Source organism: Epinephelus moara, chromosome 7 (assembly GCF_006386435.1).
Source record: "Epinephelus moara isolate mb chromosome 7, YSFRI_EMoa_1.0, whole genome shotgun sequence".
Classification (NCBI taxonomy): Eukaryota; Metazoa; Chordata; class Actinopteri; order Perciformes; family Serranidae; genus Epinephelus; species Epinephelus moara.
Genome location: NC_065512.1, coordinates 16,783,024 through 16,810,416, shown reverse-complemented (window position 1 = coordinate 16,810,416; position 27,393 = coordinate 16,783,024). Strand labels below are relative to the sequence as shown.

Here is a 27,393-nt window from a genome sequence, read left to right as displayed (position 1 = left end):
CACACGCACACAACACTAAATTTTAAATGAGTAATACAAGGAACACATTTTGCTTAACGTTAAAAGACATGTTTAGGGATTTCTTCTTCCTTCTTTCTTTTTTTTAAGATTATTTTTTTGGCGTTCATGCCTTTATTAGACAGGACAGGGCAGGTGTGAAGGGGGGAGAGGGCGGGGACGACATGCAGCAAAGGACGGTGCCTTTGTACATGTGTCACCTGCTCTGCCTGCTGTGCTGCTGGGTGCCTTCTGAACGTATTCTAAACCATGTATATTCAAATCTTACCTAAAACATTCTGTTAATTCCAAACCATTTCCAGGCCTGGGAAACTTCACAATTTCACAATACTCGGAATTTCATGACTGTGGTAAAAAGGTTGTTTGCAGGTGCATGGTATTTACTTGTATTTAAATGCTTAGCAGCTGGAGAGGAGGAGACAGAGGCTGTGACAAACCATAGAGCATGCTGTGTCTCTCGAACAACTGCTGATGAGATGTTGTTTAATCAAAAAGAGTCTGAGTCGGTGTAATTGATGTCATCCAAAGTAGACAAGACACTCCAGAGTCAGACAGTGGAACTCTAGATGGCCCCTTTCCCACTCGCTGCCACTTAATCGCTGAGTGACTGACAGTTTCTCACAGACGCTCGTCTCGCCATCCTAACATTATCTTTGCAAAGAGCGGTGGATACATTCATCATTGTACAACGAATCTCCACATGACCAAATATTAACATTTCTTCCAGGTCTGCTCTGATCCGAGCCGTCAGTTTCGCTATCAGCTCTCTTTATATTCACTGTCTTGCTCCCTCTCTGCCGCGGCTCCACAGAGAGTAGGAGGCTGGCCCGAGAATGCTTATTTTAGAGCACTCTCATTAGCTCGGCCTGATCCCTGAAGAGACACACAGCGCGCACACACAGCACACACACTGAAGCTAAACCTGCATCACTGAAGGGCAGCAGAAAATAAGAGGAAAGACAGATCTTTGCATGTGCCTGTATGAAATTAAATCCTGTGTTCACAATGACAATATATGCATGCTCATCATATCATCTGAATGCAACCGATACACAAACACATCACAGACAGTTAAAGCCCTTCATACGTACTTCTCTATGCTAACAGGTCGGTCAAATTTGAAGAGGATGTAGTCTCCTGCAGTAGGCGTGATGGCCCAGAAGAAGTCCTCTCCCAGGTACGTCTTCTCAAGCGTGTGACCCTGATATACCTGTGTGACACAATACTCATGTTTAGTTCCACCTTTATCACTCTATACGGTTGGGAAACATTAAATTAAAGGTCCAGTGTGTAGGATTTAGGGGGTTATATTAGCAGAAATATTATAGAATATAATAAGTATGCTTTCTTTAGTGTATAATCACCCTAAAAAAAAAAGAATCGTTCATTGAAGAATCGTGTTTTCGTTACCGCAGAATGAGCTGTTTATATCTACATAGAGAGCAGATCCTCTTCCACAGAGTCTGCCATGTTGCACCGCCATGTTGCTAGAGTAGCTCAGAACAGACAACCCAAACACTAACCATTCTAGGGCTGCCCCCGACTAAGAATTTCCTAGTCAACCAATAGTCGTCATTTAGGTCCATTAGTCGACTAGTCTCCCACCTGTTTACAATATTAATATAATTATTAAATGATATATTTTGGTGGTTTGAGTTGAAGGTGTGAGAAAGAATAGTATCAGTAACATTGTTAACACTGTGCTACATTACAGAGAAATACAAAACCGTACTAATGAACCTTCATTAATATAGGCCTATATTTTATCTACAAGTGCACGTCACACACTGAGCGAGCCGCCTGTTGATGACGCTGTGGGCTAATGGGCATGTAGCTACTTCCATGTTTCAGATGATACGTCATGTTTGTAGTCGACCAATGAAGATGAGTTTACATATCACCTTGGGTTCGTCCTTCACCTTCTCAAAATGATCCCACACTTTGGATTTCCTGCCCGACATGTCAGTAACTAGCCTGTGGAGTAACCGCAGGTACCAGCCCTGGAAATTAGAGGTCGAACGCATGCTGCATTTTTAGTCACCTGGAAAACGTGAGGTCGGGCGCTAGGTGCTACTCTTGTGCCTTTCCTGTGCCAGCTTTAAAGAGCACAGATGTAAAGCTCTGGGTAGCCCTGCACTAACATGATCAACTTTTCCGTATTTATCAGACTGAATATTTACGGAAGAAGGGAAAGATCTCTGTCGGCTGTTATTGGTTTGTAACGTGACTCCTGTCTGACTGCTGAGCGTGGCCTCTTCCTGTGTCTGTCCTTTCAAATTAAATGTCCACATGGTCCAGTTATACAGGTTTTGATTTGTTTAGACAAGACACAGCTCCTACAAGTTTCATGTTTGTTTTTGTTTGTTTTTTACTGTGACTAAGCGACCAATGAAATCTTGCCAACTAATGACCTTTCTGGTCGACTAACATTTGCTTGACTATTAGGGGGCAGCCCTAGGCCATTCTCGTTTTCGCATTGGCCGCCATAATTAGCAGCCCCACTGTGATGGCAGCTTCAGAAAAACACTGCATTATTCAGTGTTTGAACTGGTTTAAATCACCAGGTCTGTTTGTTTAGGAGAGGAAGAGACCTTTGCAGATAATTTGGCTTCTGGTAAAATCCTCCTGAACATTTAGATCTTAAGTTATCAGAGAGAAAGTGAGCACACATTAGCAGGTGCTGAGCTAGCGGCCTGTCTCTGACATGCAAAACAGCATTTGAATAACACTGATTTGTGAGGGGAAATTGCTTTCTTCAGTGTTTTTTGCCCGTTTTAATCACCTAGTCTGTTTGTTTTGGAGAGGAAGAGACCTCTGTGGATAATTTGGCTCCTGGTAAAATCCTCCTGAACAATGAACACCGAAGGAAATTAGATCAGGAAAACTTTCAGGTGGTTGCAGTCTGCAATACTCACTGTAATTATTGTTTTTTAATAGTTATTCTTATGAACTTAAGTACAGATAACCACAAATTAAAGTTTCAGATATATATCAGTGGAGCCCTGTCACGATACCTTCACAGAAGTGGAAACCTCAGCCGGGGGGTTGACATGCATCTTGTGGAGCAGTGGCTTCAGGAAGTCCTTGTCCTGCAAACAGACAGAGGGGGGAAACCAACATTTCTACACAGGAAGTAGCCTCTACTGTTACAAATAAGTGACTGTCAGGGCGAATGACTCACTGTGAGCTTTTGGATCTTTCCAGCAAGAGAAGAATGGAGTCCTACGTGTTGAAACAGGGAGGGTCTGAACCGCACACGTAGGCTGGACTTCTGCCGCTCGCAGTGTTTCTTTAAATAGACAAAAAAGGGAGGAATGATGATGAGACCCATTCTCCAGAAAATGACACTCATCATATTAGCACAGTCATCACAGTGCATACCGCATCTTTCTCCGGATTGCAGACTTTGACCCAGAGAATATGGTCCAGCAGCCAGTCGATGGGCTTCTCCTTGTAGAACATGAAGATGAACTCAACGATGAGGTTCAGGTCTGGAGCCTGGAACATTTTTCCTAAAGGTATGAGAGAATAACCGAGGTTTATAGGTGTTCATTAATCCTGTACAGAAGCATTCAGCATCATTAACAACAAAATGATTTAAGCATTAAATGAACAAAAACAAAACAAGAAAAGACAGTTTCACTTAGACTAAAAATAAACCCACTGCTTATTAACATATCATAGTGATGTGCTTAATGTGGATTAGCTTCTCCCTGCCAAATCCAGGGTTCCCACACCTTCTTAAACATCAAATTAAAGGACTTTCTGGGCCCAATTCTCTAAAATTTAAGGACCCAATACAGCATAGTTTGAGACAGGGATTAGATTAATTACCCCTCCAACACTATGAATTTTTTTAATGAGAAGTAGCAGGCGTTACACAAGCTCACAGACAATAAACATGACTGAGGCTTGAATGTGTGAAACATAGACTATATAAAGATGGACAACATATCTCTGCTTCCTCCCACTGTACAAAAATGAAGCCAAAATATCCCGGACACAAGCACTGCCATGTTGCATTTTTGGAGCCAGAGTCTAAGCCATTGATGAGGAGCACACTGACTGACACACACAGCTGACAATCATGACGTCATACCCAGTATTTATAGCATTAAGTAACTTATTAAACCTATCATCAGGACAATGAACACTTGAGCAAACACCAGCATGATACAAGTTACCTTAAATGACAGAGACCACCTTTGAAAAAAAAGTTTTTCAGTGTGTACTTTGATCTTTTATTTTGGCCCGTTTCCCATCCGCTAACATGGAGGGGACTGGGTTTATGACCTGAATTGCATCCAGCCATTCAGTTTTGGGGAGCTGCTGTCATGTCGTCCAACTTTATACACATTCAGTGACTACTTTCCATGCACACTATTATTTCTCTTTCATTCAGACTATGAAAATAAATTTGATATAATGTCATATTCTGTTTGGATATTCAGTATTAGGACTTCTCCCGAATGTAGCATGTAGCATATGCTGATATTTTTCAGGTTTTAGGAGCATTCTTTGGACATGTATACAGCACATTTATACTATGCATCTCAATTGAGGTTTTTACCACCGTTTGCACCGTTAGCTTTGTAGGAATATTGGAAAACTTTGTGCATCCAAACCAAGTCAATGGTGTACACTTCTCAATTGTTCTGTTACACTGTTCGACAGTAACAAAAAAAAATCTTAAATCAAAACATCAACTTATATTCTTGCACAAAATATATAAATTCAAGTACTTTCAATAAGCCATGTCTTTTTATGTCTATTTTCAAAACCTTTACCTTGATTTTGTTCACTCAAATTCACACTTTCAAGGATTTCAAAGATGCATGGAAACCTTGGAAATCACTGTCCTTTCCAGTGACCCAGTTTCTATGGTAATCAATATAATTTCCATCTTTCCTTCGCCTGCGGCTCCAAATCCATGATGCATGTGACTGTTTATCATAAATCCCACAAGTCCAACAAGTTGTTTTGAAAAACTTAATTCAAGTTCACATAATGAGTTAACAATTTAGGCAGGAATGTCATTGCTTTGCAGATCATGCTTCAATTGACAAAGCCCCGGTGCATGCCAAGTATTGATCAAGTGCTTAATAGACTGTACCAATGAAGCCCAGCTGAGAGAACTCCAGGATCATCCAGTCCTCTGACGAGAGCTGCAGGGCAAAGTTCTTCATTGTGGCAAAGTAGTTGGGCTTGGCCACAATGTCGTCCTCCAGCTGCAGGGACAGGAAGAAGAAAATGTGAGACAGGAGAAACCACTCTAAGAGTCTGGGATCATTGTTGATGGAGAGGATGAGAGGCAGCAGGGAGACTCCTCTACTTTCACTCAAGGACAACACTCTGAAATGAGCTAAGGGAAACTTCTGAGTCGCTACACTAAACTAGAGAAGCAGCAGACAGGTAATACCTCTTCCCTCCAGGTGAGAGCACAGAATGGAAATGACATACTCCATGCATGAGACAGAAAGATAGGAGATTAACAACACAGTGAAACGAAACCATGAATGGCTGGCGTTAGCACTTCAAATCTGCTCAGAGTAAACGTTTATATAAACATTCCCAAATTGGACGCCTAGTTTCGCCAAGAGGACAGATAAGAGCTGTAGAAGTCTAAGAGGATTAGGCTCAGAATAAGTGAAACTGGCTCCGGTCTGATGAAAACAACACTGGCTCTGATGAATGACTGCAACGACACGCATTTGCTTCAAGTGCTCGGCATGTTTTAATTTAGTGTGACATGCTCCAAACTAAAACGAAACTGGTGTTTGCCTGGTAACAGGCTTTCACGCTGACACATGAGTAAATGTCTACAGAGCCCCTCTTAAAAATGCACTCAAACAAGTTGCTATGAGAACATTTATATTATTCATTTGTCAAGGACATACCTGGACGTAGTAAACTCCCTTGCTCACAGCATACATCATGAGGAAGGAGTAGTCCAGATTCTGCTTGGTTCGCCATCTGGGCAAAGAAAGAAATCATCAACACATGTATTAAAAAAACATACACATATTAAAAGTCAGGTTTTTCCTGCATAGAATTAATATTACACGTGCCTCTACATCTGTATCTGAACACCATCTTGTGCTGTGATTATAATGTCTACACCGGTGAAATGTAAGGAAATACAGATTCTAACATTATGCCACCTTATCAGTACAAAAGTTCAAACAAACATCTGTAAAACATATTAGTTTGTTACAATATATGACAACAGCAATGCCACATACACTGATAAAAGCAAATTATTTCAAATAGAAGTAAAATAAATTATAAAAAAGGACAGGCTGTCGTTTGTGTTAATAATGTTTTCCCAGCGGGATAACATTGTTTCACAAGATACTCAGTTCATCAGTATTTGTGGTCATATTCTTAGTCTCAAACACGGCTTCACCAGGGGTCTCATTTATAAAACAATGCTGCGTGGGATCTATACTAAAAATGTATGTGAGGACAAAAGCCAAAAATGGCTTGTGCCAAAAAATATTCGACAATTTCTACAATCAGGCTTCCACCTCACCATCTGCATCGCCAATTTCCCATCTCAGAAATGTTTGTAATCATCGGTCAAAGTTTCTCCCATCAAGCCTGTTTTAATAGATCGCATCTTTTTGCGTGGGAAGTGGCGTGCGCCTCTTTCAGGCCTCGTTTTGTGCATGCGTGATGTTTATAAATGAGAACCCAGGTCATGTGATCTGCTACTACAGAAAAAAGCATTTAATACCCAATATACACCCTACCACAATGACCATCCATGTAACAATTTGGCTGTTATTTATTAATAATTGTAATTTTTTCAATCATATTATTGTTATTAAAAATCCTAAAATGTGATGCTTGTAAAAACGCCAGCTGAAGGCATGGTGCTCATGCACGTATGGTGCCACCTACGCCTCATTTTAAAGCAGGAAAAGCCCTGGAAAAGTAAAATCATTTTTGCTGTGTACTGAAAGTCACCCTCAGGGATAGACACACGCTGCTTCACATGCAAAAAGCTGAATTGTGCAAATCAGTTATTCCCAGGTACACTGAACAACAGACTCCATTTGAATAATTTATAAACCGGTGCTGTCACACTAATTGTTTGATCCGAATGATCTGCCCTTGTTGCAGTCTGACTCGTGGCTGCAGGTGTTTGTCATGCTTCCAGGTAGCAGGTGCGGAAGGTGGCAGACACACACACACACACGCACACACATTCAACACTCAGGTGAACAGACACCATAAATATGAGGGCATGCTTGCACGTGCGCTTAAACTCAGCCAGGTGGTTGCTGCAGCTTGAATACAATAGGGCTTTTTCTATCCCATTAACCTGAATGTATGCACATACGTATAAAACAAGTGTTTAAAAATATACCCACGGTCCATGTTGAACAAGATACTAACTGTTCAGATTGCCACCAGAAGCATCTGTGCTCACAGACACCCACATACAAACATAACACACAGTCCTGTGGGCCTACGGGCTATTATCAGAGTACGTACTGTAAGTAGTTGGCACAAACTGCACCATAAACAGATTTCTAATGGAGCCAGTTGTTAGCCGACTATAAAGAGAAGATAAGTACGGAGGATAATAAGAGGGAGCACTACAGAGAGAAAGAGATAGAGGGTGCTGCTGCTGATGACCTTGATCTGACTTTGAGGAATGCCTGTGGAATACTAAGTACCCAGGCAGCCTACCTAAAAGCTCCCGCTCGCTCTCTCCCTCCCACTTTCCCCCTGACTCATCCTTCTACTTTTTCTGCAATCCTCATCACAGCTCTCCCGCATTTCGGTTCTCTCAGGGCTGTTTTCTCCATGATTAACATAATGATTTCTATCTGCGTTTTTTTTCTTCAACTGAATGCCGGAGCAGTGGACACGTGATAACACAGATGTCCTGGCTGTGTGGGCTGCTCACCTGACTCTCTCTTTGGAGTCTCCGAAAGTCTCTTTGAGGTTGGTGAGGTCGGGGTAATAGGCAGCCGGCGGGGATATCACCTCCAGCAAGCCTGAACTCAGCTCTGTAGAAAACCTGAAGATGGAAGGAGATGTTGACCATGTGACACACGTTCCCCACCTTTCTGTGCATCTGTCAGGAGGCAGAGGTGTACTCACTCTTTCTCCAGGCCAGCAACCACGCTGTGAACGTAGTCCACATCAGTCTGCGGAGACAAACCAAGATAGACACATTAGACAGCTTCACGTGATTTTTTTAATTCGTGTGTGTGCTATGTCTCATTCTGTACGAAGGTGAGATCTCACCTCCCCAACGAAGACAATAATGACACAGTCAAGTTTCTCCTCCGGTGACAGCTTGTCTATTAGCGAACGCAGCGTCTCTGAAAGATAAGACTTCACCTTCCGCTTCACCGTGGGGATCCCCATCACCATGGTAACTGAGAAAAAGAAGTGTGAGGTGAGAACAGGAAGTGTCGAGGGCTGCAGATGTGGTGGTTTAACCGAGTCGATCCAAGACCAAATAATCTTTGCTTGTTAGACAACGACTAATTACACTGGCCCGAATCCACAAGAACAGAGACGCGTGCCCAGACTGACAGATGGCGGTGGGAAGGATGACTGATGGAGGTAGTTTGGAGTGCATTTTCACTGCCTACCATGCTGCATTAAAGAAAACTGGCTTTCAACTACAATCTTACACAATGTGAGTAAAGCAATTTATTTCAAAAACATACGTTTCAATTGACAACTAAACGTAGAGTGTCACTGAATCACCAGGTGGAGGCAACAATGTTTGGACTTTACACAGAGGTAACAAATATTTATGATAGCTGGCACTTACTCAGTATCATTCCTTATCTAGAGATCTGCAATGCACAACTAAATTAGTTTATGAGCTTTTACTGCCATCTAAGTAAACAAAGGCAGACGGGCCAAAGCCAACAGCAATAAGAAAAACAAACTAGAGAGCAGAACTGACAGAGTTTCAGAGAGGGTCTGGCCACTTTAATACTACCAGGGTTCACACACATTTGTACACACACATTTTCAAAACATTTCCATAATATTTTACCGAATTTCCATGACTTTATTTGAGTAGTTGAAAATGGGCAGCGATACAGCCGTACATTGCTAAACACGAGCGTTCCAGGCATTTGCAAACTGCTGGCACTTACCAACTTAACTCGCTTGTTAGACATTCCAGTCGCCACTGAGCTCCATATGCCAACAGACCAGAACGGCACATACGGGTCCATGGCAAAATGTCAAGATTACGTGCCTTTTTGGGGGATAGAAAACCAAAGATCCTACAGATAGGGCTGCCCCTTGAAAGTCAGAGATTTGTATCATCAGTCAAAGAACCCTCAATTGACTGACAATGTTTTCACACTTTCCCTCTGAAGTGAACCGAACTCAGACCACCTTGGGAAGCTTGCAAGGACGCAGGACGAGGAGTAGTTTGGTCCACAAAAGATACTGCATGTCTCCAGATGTGGAGCATCGAATACATCACATGGCGACAGTCTACAGCGCAGAAACACTAAGGTTTTCCTCCAATTTCAGTTCACATGAAAGCGAGGGGCTTCCTAACCGGACATTTTGGTCCCCAGATTTCGCTGCAGAGTAAGCACTCTTGACTTTGACGCTACTCTTTGGTACAAACAGCTGCGGACGTGATGCGGCAGCACAGGGGAGGAGAAACTTTCCAATGTAAGGCTCCGTGATAACACTATCTTCTCTCTTCTGCTTGGAGGTGGTGACTTAACAGCTCACAGATAATTAATACGACAGTCTGACTTTTGTTTGATATACAGTGTCTGCAAAAATGTTGTTGCACATTTCCAATCCATCGTTAGCGCTGTTAGCTTGTTTACTAGATTACATGAATGCTGCTGTCGCACTGAACGTCCCACTGAGCACCGTTCAAACTTTAAAACTATATATGGAAAAACGAATGGTCAATTTTGACAAGTTTGTATGCATTTATTTCTTGTTAAACTAACGTTTGTTTAATGGACATGTCTAATAAATGTTTTGCAACTGTCTTAAAAAAGGAAGCTGGGCTTCAACAATGGGATTCTAAGTAAGAGGAGTGCTAGACCCAAAATCAAATTAGTATATTCCAAAAAAATAAAATTCAATAAAACTATACTTACATGTTTTGGCACAGAGCCTCCATCAGAGCTTTTCTGCATTTTCCTGTTTCTGTCTTTGTGTGACACAAGTTTCTTTTCCCCCAAAGGGGAAATGACCAGAGAGTAAAAATAAAGGATGTAGCTACTGTGACATCACCAACTGGTTTGTGGACTGCTGTTTTGAGGTCTCAAGTTCAGCTGTCGCCATCTTAGTTTTGTGGAGCCAGACGCGAACATATTTGGACAAGAGCTGCGGAGAAGCATGGGATGGATCCGACTCATATACTGTAGCGACGCCCGCTAATGGTCAAGAAAATCAGCATCCTACACTGTGAGAAGCTGGTTGTTTTTTACTTGTTAAATGACCAAATGATTAATCAATCAACCTAAACTGTCATCAGTTGATTTGTCAGTCAACTCAGCGAGCCGGTGAAATGAAAAATACAGTGTCCCAGTTTTCATCCAGTGTCCCTGTAGTAACTGATCATTTATCACTTTACATCAAAGTCCCTGTCTTTTCTCTTTCTATAAAAGCAGGTAAAACTGTTTCAAATGTTTGATGACTCTTCCTGCATTTACAAAAGTTCATCCAATTAAACAAGACGTAGGACAACTAGCTGGCGACACCAGTTATATTAAACCGCACTTCATCGTTTGTGGGTAGTAGCAGCTAACAGAGCAATATGAAGAGAGAAAGAGAAAGAGATGTGTGTCTGGATATCAGTGGGGAAAAACATTTGCTTTCATTTCCAAAACAATGTGGCAGGTTTAATTTATTCACCTCTCCTTCGTCATTCTCCTGATCTAATGATAAGGGAGGTGTGTGGAGCTAACAATACGCTTAGCAGCAGACTTCATTGAAGCTCCGTCTCGTACTAAACTCTAAGCTAGCCGACTTTTGAGCAGTCCAATCAACACCTAAGATTTGATTTATATCCCTATCGTAACTGTACACCACGCAAATATTCTGTTTAACTGGGAAATACCTCACAGTACAGAAGCTAAAGATGCTCCAACTTCCGTCTCACGTCAGCAAAACCCACTGATCGCAAACATTAGGCTGATGATGATCTGTGAGCACAGAGAGGTCACAGATATTACATTCAGCTGAGGACAGGCTGTTGAAGGGAGACAACAGCAACACATAGCCGACAGGAAAAGACAGCGACTATTGTTATCTCCTTATCGCTCGATGGTGGTTGCAGCTAAACAGACGGCCTCTTCTCTAGTGTTGAGAGAGTACCCACAGCAGACTGTTGCCGGCCTAAAACCAGTTCATTTTACTCGCTGGATACAATGATCACTTTCACGAGGAAATGAGAGAGCGGAGAGCGTACAGCGAGGCCACACTTCTGCTGATGTGACTGCAAATGCGAAGATGAGCAAGTTATCAGGCCGGTTATGTGACAGCGAATCAGTGTTTTTTCCTTATGCTTAGGAAAATAAGTCAAGACAGCATTGTGAGATTTCCTATTAGCCTGTGTGCTCTTCATGTTTAGCTTTTGTTTCCTCCATACATGGTAGACTTACATAATTCAAAACCTATGGTGACAATCAGAGGGCAGGTTTCTGTAATGTTTCACTATCCCAGAGAAAAGGAAAACAAGGTCAAGTGTTGTATTATTGGAGGTTACAGACAACTTGCCCTATAGGCACAGTAATGATCGTGAAACACATGGATCAGGGCTAATGGATGCATGCATGTGTGTGTATGAGTTTAAAAGCCGTGGCACGCTGACTGAGCTGATGCGGGGGCACAAGGGGGGCCTCAACAAAACAAACTTGAGGTGCAGAATGAGCGAGCATCACGGTGGACTAGAGAAAGGGTGCAGAGCGATCTGTGCAGCGTGGAGAATCTGTCCCAGTTTTGCTTTGTGTTTCTCGCACTAAGCTCCGTGTCGTATAGCGACACCCACCACCACCACCAAGAAAGTAGGTCGAGGATGAAAGGAGAATGTGGGAGGAAGGAAAAGAGACAGAGAGTGACAGAATAAGGGAGGGTGGCAGACAGTGAATGAGTGATAATACATGCAAGTGCGGCGCGAGCACGACCGACTCCGAGACTGCCCCTCCCCGTGTCCCTTGATCAGCCTGGACGCCTCACTCTGTCATCCTTTCATGTCCTTCAGGGAAAAAAATAAAAAAGGCAAAACAATCTACATTTCTGCCCGCTTCTCTGTCACATCTGTGAAAAGGACTGATCTGGTATGCCGGGCACGAAACAGAGCTGGTGTTTGGCTGTGTTTATAACGTCCAGCAAAATACAGCTTCATAATTTGCTTGAACATAGCATGGAAATGTTTATTTTCATACACATTATTTAGATTTAACATTGAGATAAGAAAGAAGCTGACCTCACTGGATCTTTGCTTATGGTGGGAATAATGACGCAGGCATGTGTGCAAGCAAAAACACTCACTTTGACTTAAGGACTTAAGTGGGATTTATACTTCAGCACCAGCTACGCCCTAGCCTACAGCATTTATACTTGTGCGGTGGTCTGTCTGTGTCACTCTGCAGTTACACCTCCAAAACACTAGTTGGCAGCGGGGTTTCTTTCAGGTACTGTAAAGTTTAGTTGATTCAAATCACACCCAAAACACACATTAAACATGACTTAATATACAATTTCAAACACAAGTACACAAATCTGCTTCACTATAACTCACAGCATTCACAGACAAAACACTTGTCTTTATCTGGACACATTTTGCCCACAAAAACAGCATCCTAATGTTATTAGCACAAGCCTATGACATTTCACATTGTATAAATTAGCCCAGCAGCTAGCGGACTTTTCCTCTACTCATATGAAGCCAGGGACAACAGCAACATTTAACAAAGGTAACGGTACAAAATTCTGCTCCATTACAACTCACAAGGTTCACTGACAAAACAACTGTCTCATACTAAACATGTTTTCCAAACAAATACAACACGCTAACGTTATTAGCACAAGCCTATGGCATTTTACATTGTATAAATTAGCCTGGCGAATAGTGGAGATTTCTTCTGCTCATATGAAGCCAGAATAAATCACACAAGACTTAAAATGCTATTTTTGTGGAGGCTTTATTGTCTTCACAATTTATTGTTTCTTATCTGTGAAATTAAAGTAAATAAACGCTTCCTTTCTACTCAGGGAAATGGTTTCAGCTTACAAAAACAAACAGGAGGTCAAGAGTTACATGCAGAAGTAAAAATCCTGCTTTAATCTGTTTTAAGTTTTTTATGTGCTTTTTTCAAATGTAACAAATAACCAAAGTAGGAGTCCATGGTAAACACCGTAGAAAATATATATCTAGGATTTAGAGAGAAAATATGTTATTTGTTCTATCAGTTTTAGAGAAATGCCCCAACCGTTGCAGTTTTTAAATCCAAACTCAAAACCTTATTATTCTGTAACACTTTTGACTAAATGATTTTAAAACCCAAACCAGTTAGGTATTCATGAGTCCATGTGTTAAATGTCCTTTTAATGTCCAGATATTCACAGTGAAGCTGCGTCCATGTCTTCTGAAATAACGACAGTCCACTTCTCCTATTTTCTGAGGAATATTACAACTCTATACCTCAGGAAAAAAGTCATCTTCTCCATTTTATATATATCCTTGATTATGTACATCCATTGTTTAATGTTTGGAGGCTAAATGTTTTAAATATTTTTTGCTCATTCTTTTACTGTTTTTCAATTATACGGTTTTGTCTTTGTATTTAGTTGTCAACTTTGATTTAAATTGCAATTTTGTATTGTGTTGTTTTAGCTTTGAGTTGAATTGTACTTTTGTTCTGTGTTGTTTTAACTTCTCTGTATGGCACATTGAAACTACCTGAGTATGAAATATGCCTTATAAATAAAACTGTCTTGCTTTAGAGTTCAAAAAATTATTGATTAAATATGAAAGATATGGATGAAGTATAATAAAAATGTATTCTTGTGAGAGACAAAAGGAAGCAATGTCTATTTGCTCTATCCTCAAAAGCAGGAGGGGTTTTATTTGTTGTTGTTGTTTGAAGCTGTGTTTTATGGATATCTGATGTCCTTGTTTGTTTGTTTGTTTGTTTGTATCTATACAACCAAATAAATGTTTGCTTTTGATATGACATTATTAAAAAAGAAGCCCTTTTTAATGATTAATTAAAACCTTACTTTGGTGAAATTTAAAAAAGCACGACTGTCATGATTTGGGGTAATTCAGGCATCAATGGGTCTCATGTTATTATACCAATTATGTTTTTCTCATGAAGAGAAGTGCTGCTGCCTGGGATGAGAGGCATCCTGAGTAATCTGGGTGCGATATTGAAACTTTTGAGCTTTCAAGGTCTCACAAAGCCCAAGCTGCACTTTGTATGTGTGTAGACAATCCACAACCTGAGTAGATAACATATTCATAATCCTTTCATTTTTGTAAAAATGGTCACGTCGCTCACATTTTAAATTTATAGGATCTTGTTACTTAAGTGGTTCATTCAATAAATTGAATCTCCAACTCAAGGTGCCTGGTAAAAAAAAAAAAAAACAGTCAGAGCCGTCATAAATCCTACTCCCCATTATATGGGGTGAATCATCCGACCAGCAATGTACTGGGGACCTTTGCAGAAACAGTCATATTACTCCTTGTTGTGTTGGCTCTGCTTGTTTGCGATTTAACACTGCACAAAACAGCTTCACCAATGAGACAGGAATGCAGAGATTTATCAGCTGAACACTGGTATCGGCCGAAATTCGCCTTGTTGACTGCCATAGGTCTATTGACAATTAAGATGACATTCGCCACTGGTGAATGTCATCTTAATTGTCAGTTGTTGTCAATCTTAATGTTCTTAATATCTTTTCTGATATTTTTCTGCTGTGTCGCATCAATTTTGGACAGACTTAAAAGCAGAGCATGAGACAAACGGCGTCCCACTGTCCCGGGGAGGATAGAAAACATGTTTGGAGAGAACAGACATCTTCCCTGGGACGCCGTCGGGACAAAAGGACGCAGTAAACTCACTATTAGCGCGTCAGAGGATGCACTTTCCCTAATAATGCTTCACTGTTAGCAACAAATCCACATTAAAATCAGCAGGAGGAGAGCTAGTTAACATTAGCATAGCAGCAGGTAACCGGAACTAACTGCTGACGGAGGCTGCATTGAGTTACGATATGATGCGTTCAAGGTCTTTTCAGTAAAAATGACGACAGGGCGAAGGTCAGTTTTAACGTGAGCATGATGTGTGCAAACATAATCTTGGAATTTCTTTTTTTTTTTTTTTTAAATACAGTTATTTGAAAGAGAAATTTGTCAATGTTTTTACAGCAATATAAAACAGATATTAGAGAGGGAATTATGATGTATTACATACATTTAAAAAGGCTTTTGAGGCAATTATTCATTCAAACGTTTTTGATGTGAAAGACTTTATTGAAGGGTGTTTTATAAATTTGCAAGGTTGAATTTGTGCTCATTCAAAGACTGTGTAATGAAGGGTTGAACGACTTGCTGAGTTATTTTCTTATAATAAAGATTTCTCTGGCACAAAAGGTGGGAAGAAACAACACATGAGCTATCAATAAATTATTTCAAACATCGGTTTTGGCCCAGAGTTTCACCACTGATGTTACGAAATTGACAATATTCCCTTTTAAACACATGATCGACAGTGTGAGCTTCACAGCCCGTAGGTGAAAGGCGAATATAGACAGAGGTCGCACATGCACACTGCCTGACAAGCATCACAAAGCACCTACTTCTTGGGCGTGAGTAAACAACTAACCTAATCATTATATTCCAATGTCAACAACAACAAGTGGGTAGTCGTGATTGTGACACTGCGTGCAGATATCTGAAGGTGAAATGCACCAAGAAACAGATTTGCATGCAAAGCTGCTGTGACATGTGTTCCTGCTTACAGCTGGAGAATAGAATCATGTCCTATTTTCTCCCTCAGTGTTGCATTGCAGAGATGCAGCTAGCCTCAGAGCCCACTCAAAACAAAAAGGAGGTGTTGTTCTTTGAAATTCAAGGGAAGTCGGTGGTGGTTGAAATCTTTGGCTTGTGTGCTGATGCATCTTAGCAAAAGGTGTCTACACGAAGGGTGCAGTTTGATATATAAGGTACAAACCAGGCATGTGTTTGGAAACAGGCCTCCTGTGTTAGAAGCCTCTGGAGGTGTAACTTGTCTCAGATTAGCTCTTGTTCATTAGATTGTGTTTGATTAATGAACTGAGATCACAACCTCCCCTCTTCAGGGTGACTGAGTCATGAGAAGAATAAAAGGTTTCTCTTGAACTGGACCCTCTGCCGATTGTGTACAAGCTATGATATCAGAGACAATAAATATGATACAGGTTAACCAGCAGAGAAACAACAAAATGTGCAATATGAAGTTCACGTTACTGTCAATTGATGCCTCTTTCACACAGAAGCAAAAACCACTGCTGCATAATAACAAATACAATTGGCAGAGCAATTAGCAGCAGAGAGTGGGAAGCCAGCGAGGTGTCAAAGCACTGGCAACAGCTAGTGTTTAGTCATGAAGCCTGCATGGAGAGCGGTTAGATCTGAGGGAGAGTGTGAGAACCTTTACATGTGTTTGGTCCTCGCAGGTTCAGATACACGACTCTCTCTACACTCTCCTCAAGCTGACAGAAGACTCAGCAGCGTCTGCAGCACAAGGAAATCCAAATTGGGGAGAAAAACACCTTCAACTGTATCTTGTGACATGTTTATTGGCTGATCAGTGTAGACAAATGTTGGTGTTGCTTGGCAACATAATATGTACTGACTGCGCGTAAAAGGGCACAAGTTGGCAAGCTGGTGGCTCACTAAAGGCCGTATGTGCGTTTGGAACGAGCAGGGCTGCCTTTACAATAATGCTCTTTTGTTGGTTTCTGTCTGAAAGGGGCTCCAGTCGGGCCCCGCTCCAACCGTTTCAGTTTTAGAACAGAGCTCTCTGAACTGTTTCGTCCCATAATCCTTGTTCAATTTAAAGTGAGATGATGTCCTAATTTGCGCAGATATAAATATCCCAATGTCAGATGTGCTTAGACCAGCAAAGAACGAGGGGGAAATTTAAAGGAAAGACAGAGGTAGGCTAAGGGCCCTGACACACACCAAGCTGACAGTCAGCCGTTGGTCAATGTAGGGCCGTTGGTGAGTGTCTGTCACCCTAGTTTTGGTGGTGTGTCCCACACTGTTGGCAGTAGTTGGCCCTTGCCGGCAGTTTTTTGGCTGATTCTGCATGTTGGATTGGCGTCAGAGCTCGTGGAGCCTGTAGGTGAATGAAAGCAGTTAAGCTCAGTGCTCAAGAAGAGAAATGGAAGTGAGGAAAGCAAACAAAGGGCTTAAGTAAATAGGGTGTGAGATGGAGACAATCTTGTTATATGAAGTAAGATTTTTGTTTTAGCCATCGAGCTCTGGCTTGTAATTGTTTGTATTATCGTTCACTAGTGCACGGTAATTATCCTTTGTACATTTAACATCAGGTTGTGTTGTTAGTGTGCTAACTGGCAAACTGGCTAACTAGCATCTTGAATCTGTCCTGTTGCGTCTTCCTGGTTCCCTTTTTTAATGATTTACACAGACTACTGCCACCTGCTGGTAAGGAGAGTTATTTCCTCTCATGCAGGTGCAAAACGTAGGTGCTAGTTGGCCGTGGGCTTTAGTCTTTGCAGTGTGTGGAGTATAACGTTTTGGCCAACGTGAGGAGAAGCAACAATCAGCCTTCTTCACCACCACCTCTTTGATGTCAGTTTTGTGTGTCTGGCCCTGAAGAGGAACAATGAGCGATAGAAAAAAAGGGTAAGCTAAAGGCATGATAGCCAGTGGCTAATCAAGTATGTCATGCAGAGGGGAAAAACGTCTCAGAGGCAGTCATGTGTTTCTGCGACCCACCACCGCCGCAGATTTCCACAATCACTTCCCAGTAGCAGTACCTCCAGCTTGGCTGTGCATTCCAGCGAACACAAGTGATAGTGTTTAGAGTGGGAAGCTGGTGAGAACAAAGCAGTGGGCAGCCACAAACTCTGACATTATCAGCGGCTAGACGGTCTCTAGGGAGAGCCAAGAAGAGTCTTAAAGGTGAAAAGTACCTGCCCACCTGTCAAGGAACCACACAGACTGGAGATGACTAAGAGATGGCAATGATAGGCCTCGCATTTTTCTTTGTATCCCGTGGGAATACCTTGTACTCATTGATCAAACAGGCTACAGGCCAGGGACAAGAAACTCCCATTTGTTCCCAACATGTTCCTCCTTCCATTCCTCTAATTTGTCTGGGGCCTCTGTTCTTCCCCCTAGGTCATTGTCATTAGGAATGTGGAAACCACTTGAGCTGTTCAGCCCCCAAACCTGCGCCCCAAATTCACTCCACCCATCCCACTCGCAATGCCAGATAAGTAATCCTCTTGGAGAGGACTTGATATAGCAGAGGTCACATGCTGAGGGGTGACAGAGAGAAACATTTAGAAATAAAAAAGGGGAAGCTGAAAATAGGAGTTGACAAAAAGGAGTGAAAGAGGAGAGAAAAATCCATATGAGCAATGAGGCTAATGACAGACAGCAGGTTTGACAGGACATGTTGCACCTTAAGCCCCATTTCCACTAAACACTTTCAGTATGGTACCTTTGGGACCACAAGTAACCCTTCAGACATGGTACCTAGACCCTAGCGTTTCCACTGCAAACAGTACACTTAAATGTGGGCGGGGTTGTTGTCACTCACTGCTCCGTCCAGCACTCACTGCATTTCCTCATTACCGATGACACAGATGGAAGTCTGCACCTCGTTTAGAGTGAGTGACCGTCTGCTATTGACCAATTAACGAACTGCAGTGTTCACAGCTCCACCTTTTAGTACCAGATCTGTGTGCTAGGTACCCCAACAGAGGGGCGACCCAAAATGGGGATGGTATAGAACGGTTCCATTGGTACCATCCACAAGTCTTTACACTGGAAACGGGAAAAAAGCATACTGAACTGAACTGTACTGCTCGGTGGAAATGGGGCTTTTGTGAGCCTTGTAAAAGTTTTGTAGAGTCCTCAATGAACTAGTAGTGAAGGAGTGTTTCCTGATGTCAGCTTGCTTTGTATAGCACTTTTCAAAACATTACAGTGCAACTCTCAGGTTCAATAAAAGGGAGATGGACAACAGATGCGCAAACACAAAGTGCAAGTCATAAATATAAAGCAGAATAGAGATGTGAAAGCAAAAGGGAAATCCCTGTTCGATCGAGCTAAGAGACAGGATACATAACTTGTAAAGTAAATGGGAAATTTACACTGTACATACACTATAATCATCTCCTTGTGAAGATCTTCAGAATGATCCTCATGCAAAGCTCAGTCCAGAGGGGATACTTGTTGTGAACAAGTCACCAACTGAAAACTTGTTGAGGCTTGATTCTGTCCCTGGTGTAATGAGGATCTCTGGAGGTTTTATATTGTTTGTGTAGCACGTATATTCTGAAGAAAAAGCCTCATTAATCAGGGAAGTTACTGCTGTGCTGAATGTGCTGCGTGCGTATATGTGCTTCTCACCTCCTGTGCGGCCGAGACCAACCTGCACGGCGGGGTGCAGGCTGCCCTCATTGTTGAGTAGATGAGGCAGGTGGTGGTAGATATTTGGCACCTGGAGAGGTTTCCTATTTGCGAGCTCCTTCAGTAGTTTCTGTGTCTCATCTGAAAGCAAGCGCAAAGAGAAGGAAAGTTAGGGCCTCTCCTCGGTTTCATCAAATGGAGACAGGAGTGAAATTATGCTGACTTATAAAGCACCACCATAGTGATGCTATAACACAGGATCGATGAATAAAATATCCAACTATACACAGCAGAAAATCTGACGGTTTTATGAGTATATGAATTCTCTCTGGCTGCAGGACCCTGTCTCTGCTTGTGACTTATACCATACTGCATGGTGTACACGTTCATACTGTATTTCCCTTATGCAGGGTTTGATGCTTTGCAATAGTCCACTGCTCCCAGATATAAGACAGTTCATATCATCTAACTGACATTCCATTTTCAATAGAAAATTAAAATCTAAAAAAAATGATCGAACAAGCACAACAACTGCCGTAATAGTAATTCAGATAAAAGTAAATTGACAGATAATTTTCAGTTTCAGAAGCATAACACTGGCATTATGATAACGCCACTGAATATAAAATGAAGTTTTCATTTTAAAACTGGCAGACGATGTGCAACATAAGCTTAAAAACAAAACTGCAAACTCAACTTTTACGTTTTTGTTTGAATTAGGTGCTGTGCCAAGGAGTGAAATGGTTTTGTGATTGCTGTGTTTCCACCCACTGGGTGGTTGTGAGGGTTGACTGGGACAAATTTAACAATAGAAGCCTGTGAGGAATCGCCTGGTTAGACCATCCTAATGACAAGACCTGTTTCGCTCTCTGTATTACTCTGGACTCGGTGTTGCTCCAAACACTTTCCAGAAATTCAAAAGGGGCCAATCAGGGATTCACTCCCTGGGTGACAAGGTTAGCAGCCAATCAGGGACTGCTCTAGTTGAGGTAAAATGCAGGCCACAGTTTGCAAAACAGTAATGGCGGCTCCCGAATCAACAAGCACTAACTCTAACATCAGTTGAGTGTAAAAGCTCAGTTAGAGTTAGTGAGTCTTTGTGTGTTTGTCATTTACCTGAAAAGTTTGTGAGAGCATCTTTGCTGCTGTTTGTCTCAGCGATGGCGCGTCTGAACTGCTCGAGGATGTTGTTGAGCTCAGACGAACGCTGCAGCGTCCTGTGCTCGGCCACTCGAAGGCGCTCTTTCAAGGCATGGAACTCCCGCTGGTATGCTATCAGCTTCTCTGTGAAGAAAGAAGAAAGGTAGGGTGCTTCAGCAGGCGGTACATAAAGCTCCAGAAATTGAAAATGAAACAATGATCTGATAGAAGGACCACTTTCAGCTCCAAGAGGCAGGGTTCAGCCACGAAGTAAAAACATCTACACAGACTTGGCAGATCCAACACTTGGAAGAGAGCAATATAGTAAGTCTATCAGGGTGGTTAAGAATTTTCAAGTCTGTGAATTCACATCTTCCTATTTCACTATGGTGCCAGTTTCAGAGACTGTAATCCGTAATGTTAACTGAGCAGTGAGTGCTCTTTCTCAGCTCTCACATTCATATGATTACAAACACTCACACCTGGCAGCTGCTCAGTACAGACAGTTCTAATCTGACCTTTTCTGATCAGGTTTACTGGAGCACTTTGGAGCAGAAGTGCACTGGATCTGTGGAGTACTTCAAGAGGAGCGGCTGAGGGAAAGGAGCTACTTTTTCAATTTCATCACCAGAATTTCTAAGATTGTACAGGGATTTACAGCATTTGTCCCACACCTGCTTCTCAAATCTCTGGGCAACTGCAGCACTACATGATGATATAATCGACAATAACACAGCACTCAGGAGCAGGCAGCTATTCACCGGCAGCGTGTTTTTTAACTGAAAATTACTTTTGTGGTTTAGAGGCAGTTTACAGTGAACATGTGAGAAAACCTGCCCCTTGGAGGGCTCTTATCAGGACGCAGAAGTTTAGCGGTCAGTGTAGGAGTTTGAAAGAAGAGGCAGTGAAATTCTGCAGAAAAGGGAGTAGCTGTGGTCTGCTGGCTGGGTGAGATCACAGATACATGAAATGAGCTGGTCGCAGTACAGTGAGTTCCTCCTGCAGTGTGACTTGTGTTGGGTTTCTTTTCTATTTACATATTTTTGTTGTCTTTTACCTGACCATTTCATTGCTTTGGTGTTGTGTAAGTACTTTGTAACCTTTTAAAAAAAAATGTAATTTAAATAAAGTTTATCATAGTAAATATGATATCATAGTGATGATTCAAAGCCAAGAAAGCATGCGTGTGACAATGATTGATAAGCCTAAAACGCTTGTCTCAGGGCCCTTTCACAATTACCACGTTTGGTCCGGACTTTCTAATTTTTCAGTTTGATCCAAACCAAAATTACAGGTGTGACACCTCCCCTACACCATAGTCCAGACAGCCAAACCTTTGTCTATAAGGGTGCTTTCAGATCTAGAGTTGTCTTGCTTTGGTCCGAATCAGGGACTACTTTTGTTATAAAGTTGTATAATTGCCTAGAGTTGGTTCATGTTCTCACGGAAGCATTTACAAGTGGACCAGACAAAATGCCTTGTGCAAGAAAGCTGCTCTTGATTGGTCAGAATTTACATGTGGGAAAAATCCAGGAATTAAGCAAAACGTTGAAGAAGAGTACACTTGTAAGATAAATGTGACACTTTCTAATGTCACAATGGAGGGACAACTACGCAGGTTGATTTTAGCGCTGCTCATCATGGACTATATTGCTGTCATTGTTCATTTTAGTCAAAGCATACAGTTTGAAAACGGGGCGCAGCTCCAACTAGAAAACAATGTTTTGATGCATTGGATGTGCTGAATGTGCATATTAAAGCAGTACAGGGGGAGGTGCACATTAATAATCCTCCAGGGGCCTCATTTATAAAGCTTGCTTACGCACAAAACGGGGCTTGAAAGTGGCGTACACCACTTCCCATGCAAAGGTTGTGATTTATAAAAATAAACTTGGCGGGAGAATGTGCGTACCTGTAAGCAAACTCTGAGTCATGCGTGCGCACATTTTGGAGACACTGGGAAGTGGCGACGCAGACGGCGAGGTGGAGAAGTGGAGTCAGATTTTTATTGATGTCTCACACAAATTTAATGTCACGCTATATCCACCTTAGATCCACGTTATCATTGAAATTAAATCCAGCAGCCTTATTTTGCGCTTGGAGTGAGTGATAATTGTTTCATAAAAACGTTGTAAAAGCGCGACTGCATGGAATATATTTATTTATTTAGCTAAATATTTCCAGTGCATTTATCATGTCTCGAAATACAGCCATTATGCACAACCGTTACACTCATTTCATCAGCTCTACTTAGACATGTGCTGTTCATGACAAAACCGGCATGAAGAAACGTGTTCGCCTATTACACTTTCATCTTTGAATTGTATTTCAAATTACACGTTGTATTTTGGGACAGGGATACCACTGGTTCATGCTGTAATTAAGGCCGGGTGTCTGATCAGACTAATTGCCATAAACATATAAATACTGCGGTGACCCTCGTGCGTAATTGCGCAAGATGGCACTGGCACATACTCCTTTTTGCCTCCACCTTTAATAAATGTGATTCTTTATGTCGCTCATCAATGTCAAACATCCTCAAATTTAAAAGCAACACATTAACTACATGTTGGTAAAGGAGAAGAAATATTTGGTCTACCTTTAGATCAGACCACTTTTTTTTTTCTCTGTCACTGTCCGTGCAGTCCCACAGACACAGCTGACAGCGTCAGCAGTGTTGATGTGTTGCCACTTTTTTTGCTTTATTAGTGATCCCGCTGCTGTGGCCACCAAATAAAACCTTTCTTCAGTCCTCCACCTCCCGTTAAAGGGTCTCGAGCTCAGTTCCGGAGAAATTCCGTTTTTTGGTTTGTTTCTCACCCGTCGCCGTGACTCACAACTAGAGAACACTCGCATGCCGGCTTATTTATATGCAGATCGCATTCATGAGGTGATTTGCATGACCATTTATGGTTGAACTAGGGCGTGTAGAGGGCGGAATATGAGGCGGATCTGGGTGCGCACAACTCCAGGAGGTCTGTGATTTATAAAGAGAACATTGCGTGCAAGTGTGCGTGCACACGGTTTTATAAATCAGATTATTTTTTGGCGCACGCCATTTTCAGCTTTTGGGCGCACGTCAACTTTTAGTATAAATCCTAAGCACTCCTTTATAAATGAGGCCCCAGGACTGTAATATGCTCATGTTTAACCCAAACAATGTGTCATGTGACTGCAGTTGGTTCGGATCCAGGTTGGAACACGTTCTCACCACAAACAAACCGCACTAGAATTTGTTTGTAATTGCACCAAGACCACCTCTTCAAGAAGGTCTCGGTCCGGTTGTTTTGGTGCACATCTACATGCAATTGCTGTGTTCACATCTGCCCAAACGAACCGCACTTAGGGGGCAAACGAACTTGAGTTCGATTGAACTGAACCAAACAGGGCAGGCGTGAAAGCACCCTAGAAGAAGTGGTCTTGGTCCAGATCAAACTTCCTGACCAATTATAGGAAGTTTTAGCAGGCAATCGTCTTGTGATAAGAGTGGTGTAGCACCTGATGTGTAGTGTGTGTGCTTGAGCAACAGATAAAATGACAATGGCTGCAACCAGAACAGAAAGAAATTAGCCGTTAAGCTGTCAACTGATAGTAAATTTAAAGTGTGGGTTTCAGTTTGTCCATGAACAATGCAACATAACAAAATCAGCACATGGGTAGCGGAGGATACGACTCACAAAAACTGCAACACTTTTTAAATGATTTTCTACGGAGACAAGAGGACGGGAGAGCAGCTCATGTACGTCATGTCGACAGGATGTTGTATACAATGTATAGTTCTTTAGTGGACTCGCATAGCTGCAATGTGAAACCAAAACTAAACAAATAAAATGTGCACAATGTAACGAAAGTGAGAATTTGGTTCAGACTTTCAAGTGTGAAAAGACCCTTAGTGTCAATATTAGAAGTACAGACTTGATTTTGTTCCAAAATTCATGAGGTTACAGGGAGAGTACAAAGAACATCTCAGGTGTGTGTGTGTGTGTGTGTGTGTGTGTGTGTGTGCTAGGTGGGGTCGTGGGTTTGGCCAGTCTCTGATCTTCCTCCCCGGGTAGATTTATCGTGCCCTTTTGGAGAGCCCTTCACTACAACAAAACCCAGGCTCCCTTTATCTCCGCCTCTCCATCACTCCCTCTCTGACTTAGCTATTGTCCATCCACTCTGCCCCGGCTCCTCTTTCACACAGAACCATGTTGTTCCTCCTGAATGTTGATCTCTAAGACACACAGACAGATGCTGTCATTTGGCCCAGAACCTCATGAAAAGGGCAGCTTCAAACCAGAAACAGACTTTCATCTTCACCTCACTCCTTTGATTGGAGGACTCCAGGCCTGCTGAGATGAAACCACACCTGTAATCCCACTGTGCAAAGAAACAAAAACACACAGAGAGCACCACAGGAGCAGAAACAATAAGTATATAAGGTTCCTAGAGAGGTGAAACTGTCGGCGTTTGCATATATCGAGTAAAACCACCTTCTCTTTCAGGGAAGTGCCTCTCTCATTACCTGAGCAGTGTGTTAATGCCAAGTACGCTGGGCAGTGTTTACACAAGTCTCCTGACATTTTAGTTAAATGTCACCTTTGATATGCTTTCATTGCTGCAAAACAAGACTTGACCTTGGCTTCAAATAACAGAACATATAGAACCTTTCTCTTAAACAAATCAACGTAAAACTCAAGTAGCGTTGTGAATGGGGGAAATACTCTACTGGTATGCAGCCAATGGATGACTGACTGGGTACACATAATGCATTTAACAATTACCTGAGGTCTGGAGCACATCTATACAATCTCATTATTCTTCTCTGCTCTCCAGATCCATGAGTGGTGGGGGAAGGGCTAAGTGGCTACACTCTACCTCTGAGCAACAACCTCTCCTTTATTCTGTTTCCATCCAGCCTCATATCTTACCATCGCCTCATCCCTTACGTCCACATTCTCATTTCAATGTTTTTTTAGTGTCCATTATGTGTCGAACTTTCTACATTATCATCTGCACATCTTTCCTGGCCTACACTGCCTCGGCATTCCTGTGATATTTTGCCTTAACGTGTCATCCTTGGTTCCTTTGCTCAGTTCATTTGATTTATTAATGAGATACGTGGGAGGAATGGGGAGTCAGAGATATAATGGGGGTTCAAACAACTAGCCTTTAAAATTAACAGACTCAAGGCCTCACACTCACCCACGGAGAAACACACATGTATACACACACACACTTCAGGCCAAAAGGGAGCGATGCTGTTCCTTATAAAGTCTCTCATTTGGCAAATTTTAAGTTAATGTGCTAATTCTCATTTACCAAAGGTTCAGTTCTGTGTAAGGATGCTCTAATCTATTAAATAAGCTGATAAGTGGTACTTCAGAGTATTACCTAAAAAAAATAAAAAAAAGTTGTAAAATGGAGCCAGGCAAATAGACATCACTCATGTACACAACAGCCATGTCGTGATTAACGTGAAGGTTACTTTTACAATGTCATAGTTTACAGATTACTAGACACCCTTTTAAAATGTAATACGCAATGAAACTTATTTCTTTTATATTAGGTTTTAATACTTTTTGATTACTTTTATAATGAACCCTTAAACTGGCCAATAAAGCTGAAAAATGTCCATGAATATGCGAAAAAATACAAAGCAACAGAACAAATGTTATTTTCTACTCTAAGTTTTAAACAGAAATGAAAATACAGTATCTCACATAAGTGAGTACACCCCTCCCATTTTTGCAAATATTTCGGTTTATCTTTTGATGGGACAACACTATAGAAATGACACTTTGATATATCTTAAAGTAGTCAGTGTACAGCTTGTATAGTAGTATAGATTTACCTTCCTCTGAAAATTACTCAAAACACAGCCATCAACATCTGAACAGCTGGCAACATAAGTGACTACACCCCACAGTGAACATGTCCAAATTGTGCCTAAAGTGTCAATATTTTGTGTGCCAACCATTATTATCTAGCACTGCCTTAACCCTTTTGGGCATGGAATTCACCAGAGCTCACAGGTTGCTTCAGGAATCCTCTCCCACTCCTCCATGATGACATCATGGAGCAGATGGATGTGAAGACACCTTGCGTTACCCCACCTTCAGCTTGAGGATGGCCCACAGGTGCACAGGTGAGTTTAGGGCTAGATACATACTTGGCCAGTCCATCACCTTCACCTTCAGCTTCCTCAGCAGGGCAGTTGTCATCATCTAGGTGTGTTTTGGGTCATTATCATGTTGGAAAACTGCTAGGTGTGTTTTGGGTCATTATCATGTTGGAAAACTGCACTGCGGCTCAGTTTCCGAAGAGGGGCGATCATGCTCTGCTTGGAATTCATGTTTCCCTAAATGAATCGAGCTCCCCAGAGCCGGCAGCACTCATGCAGCCCCAAACCATTATGCTGCCACCACTATACTTGACTGTAGGCAAGGGACAGTTGTCTTGGTGCTCTTTCAGCATGTGTGGCACCTTGGTGAAGAGCAACCTGTGAGCTCTGGTGAATTCCATGCCCAAAAGGGTTAAGGCAGTGCTAGATAAAAATGGTTGGCACACAAAATATTGACACTTTAGGCACAATTTGGACATGTTCACTGTGGGGTGTACTCACTTATGTTGCC

At 41.9% G+C, this 27,393-nt stretch overlaps 1 protein-coding gene across 1 annotated transcript in view; it reads right to left on the bottom strand.

Moving 5' to 3' along the window:
- mgat4a (alpha-1,3-mannosyl-glycoprotein 4-beta-N-acetylglucosaminyltransferase A) overlaps positions 1 to 27,393 on the bottom strand; it is a 49,962-nt gene that overhangs the window by 6,659 nt on the left and 15,910 nt on the right. The window contains exons 2-12 of the mRNA XM_050048312.1: positions 20,753 to 20,920; positions 19,637 to 19,777; positions 8,281 to 8,414; positions 8,134 to 8,180; positions 7,937 to 8,050; positions 5,916 to 5,991; positions 5,132 to 5,246; positions 3,400 to 3,530; positions 3,200 to 3,307; positions 3,033 to 3,107; positions 1,110 to 1,228 (exon numbers count right to left, since the gene is read on the bottom strand). Of these exons, the coding sequence (XP_049904269.1) occupies positions 1,110 to 1,228; positions 3,033 to 3,107; positions 3,200 to 3,307; positions 3,400 to 3,530; positions 5,132 to 5,246; positions 5,916 to 5,991; positions 7,937 to 8,050; positions 8,134 to 8,180; positions 8,281 to 8,414; positions 19,637 to 19,777; positions 20,753 to 20,920 (1,228 nt within the window). The remainder of the gene's footprint in view (positions 1 to 1,109; positions 1,229 to 3,032; positions 3,108 to 3,199; positions 3,308 to 3,399; positions 3,531 to 5,131; positions 5,247 to 5,915; positions 5,992 to 7,936; positions 8,051 to 8,133; positions 8,181 to 8,280; positions 8,415 to 19,636; positions 19,778 to 20,752; positions 20,921 to 27,393) is intronic.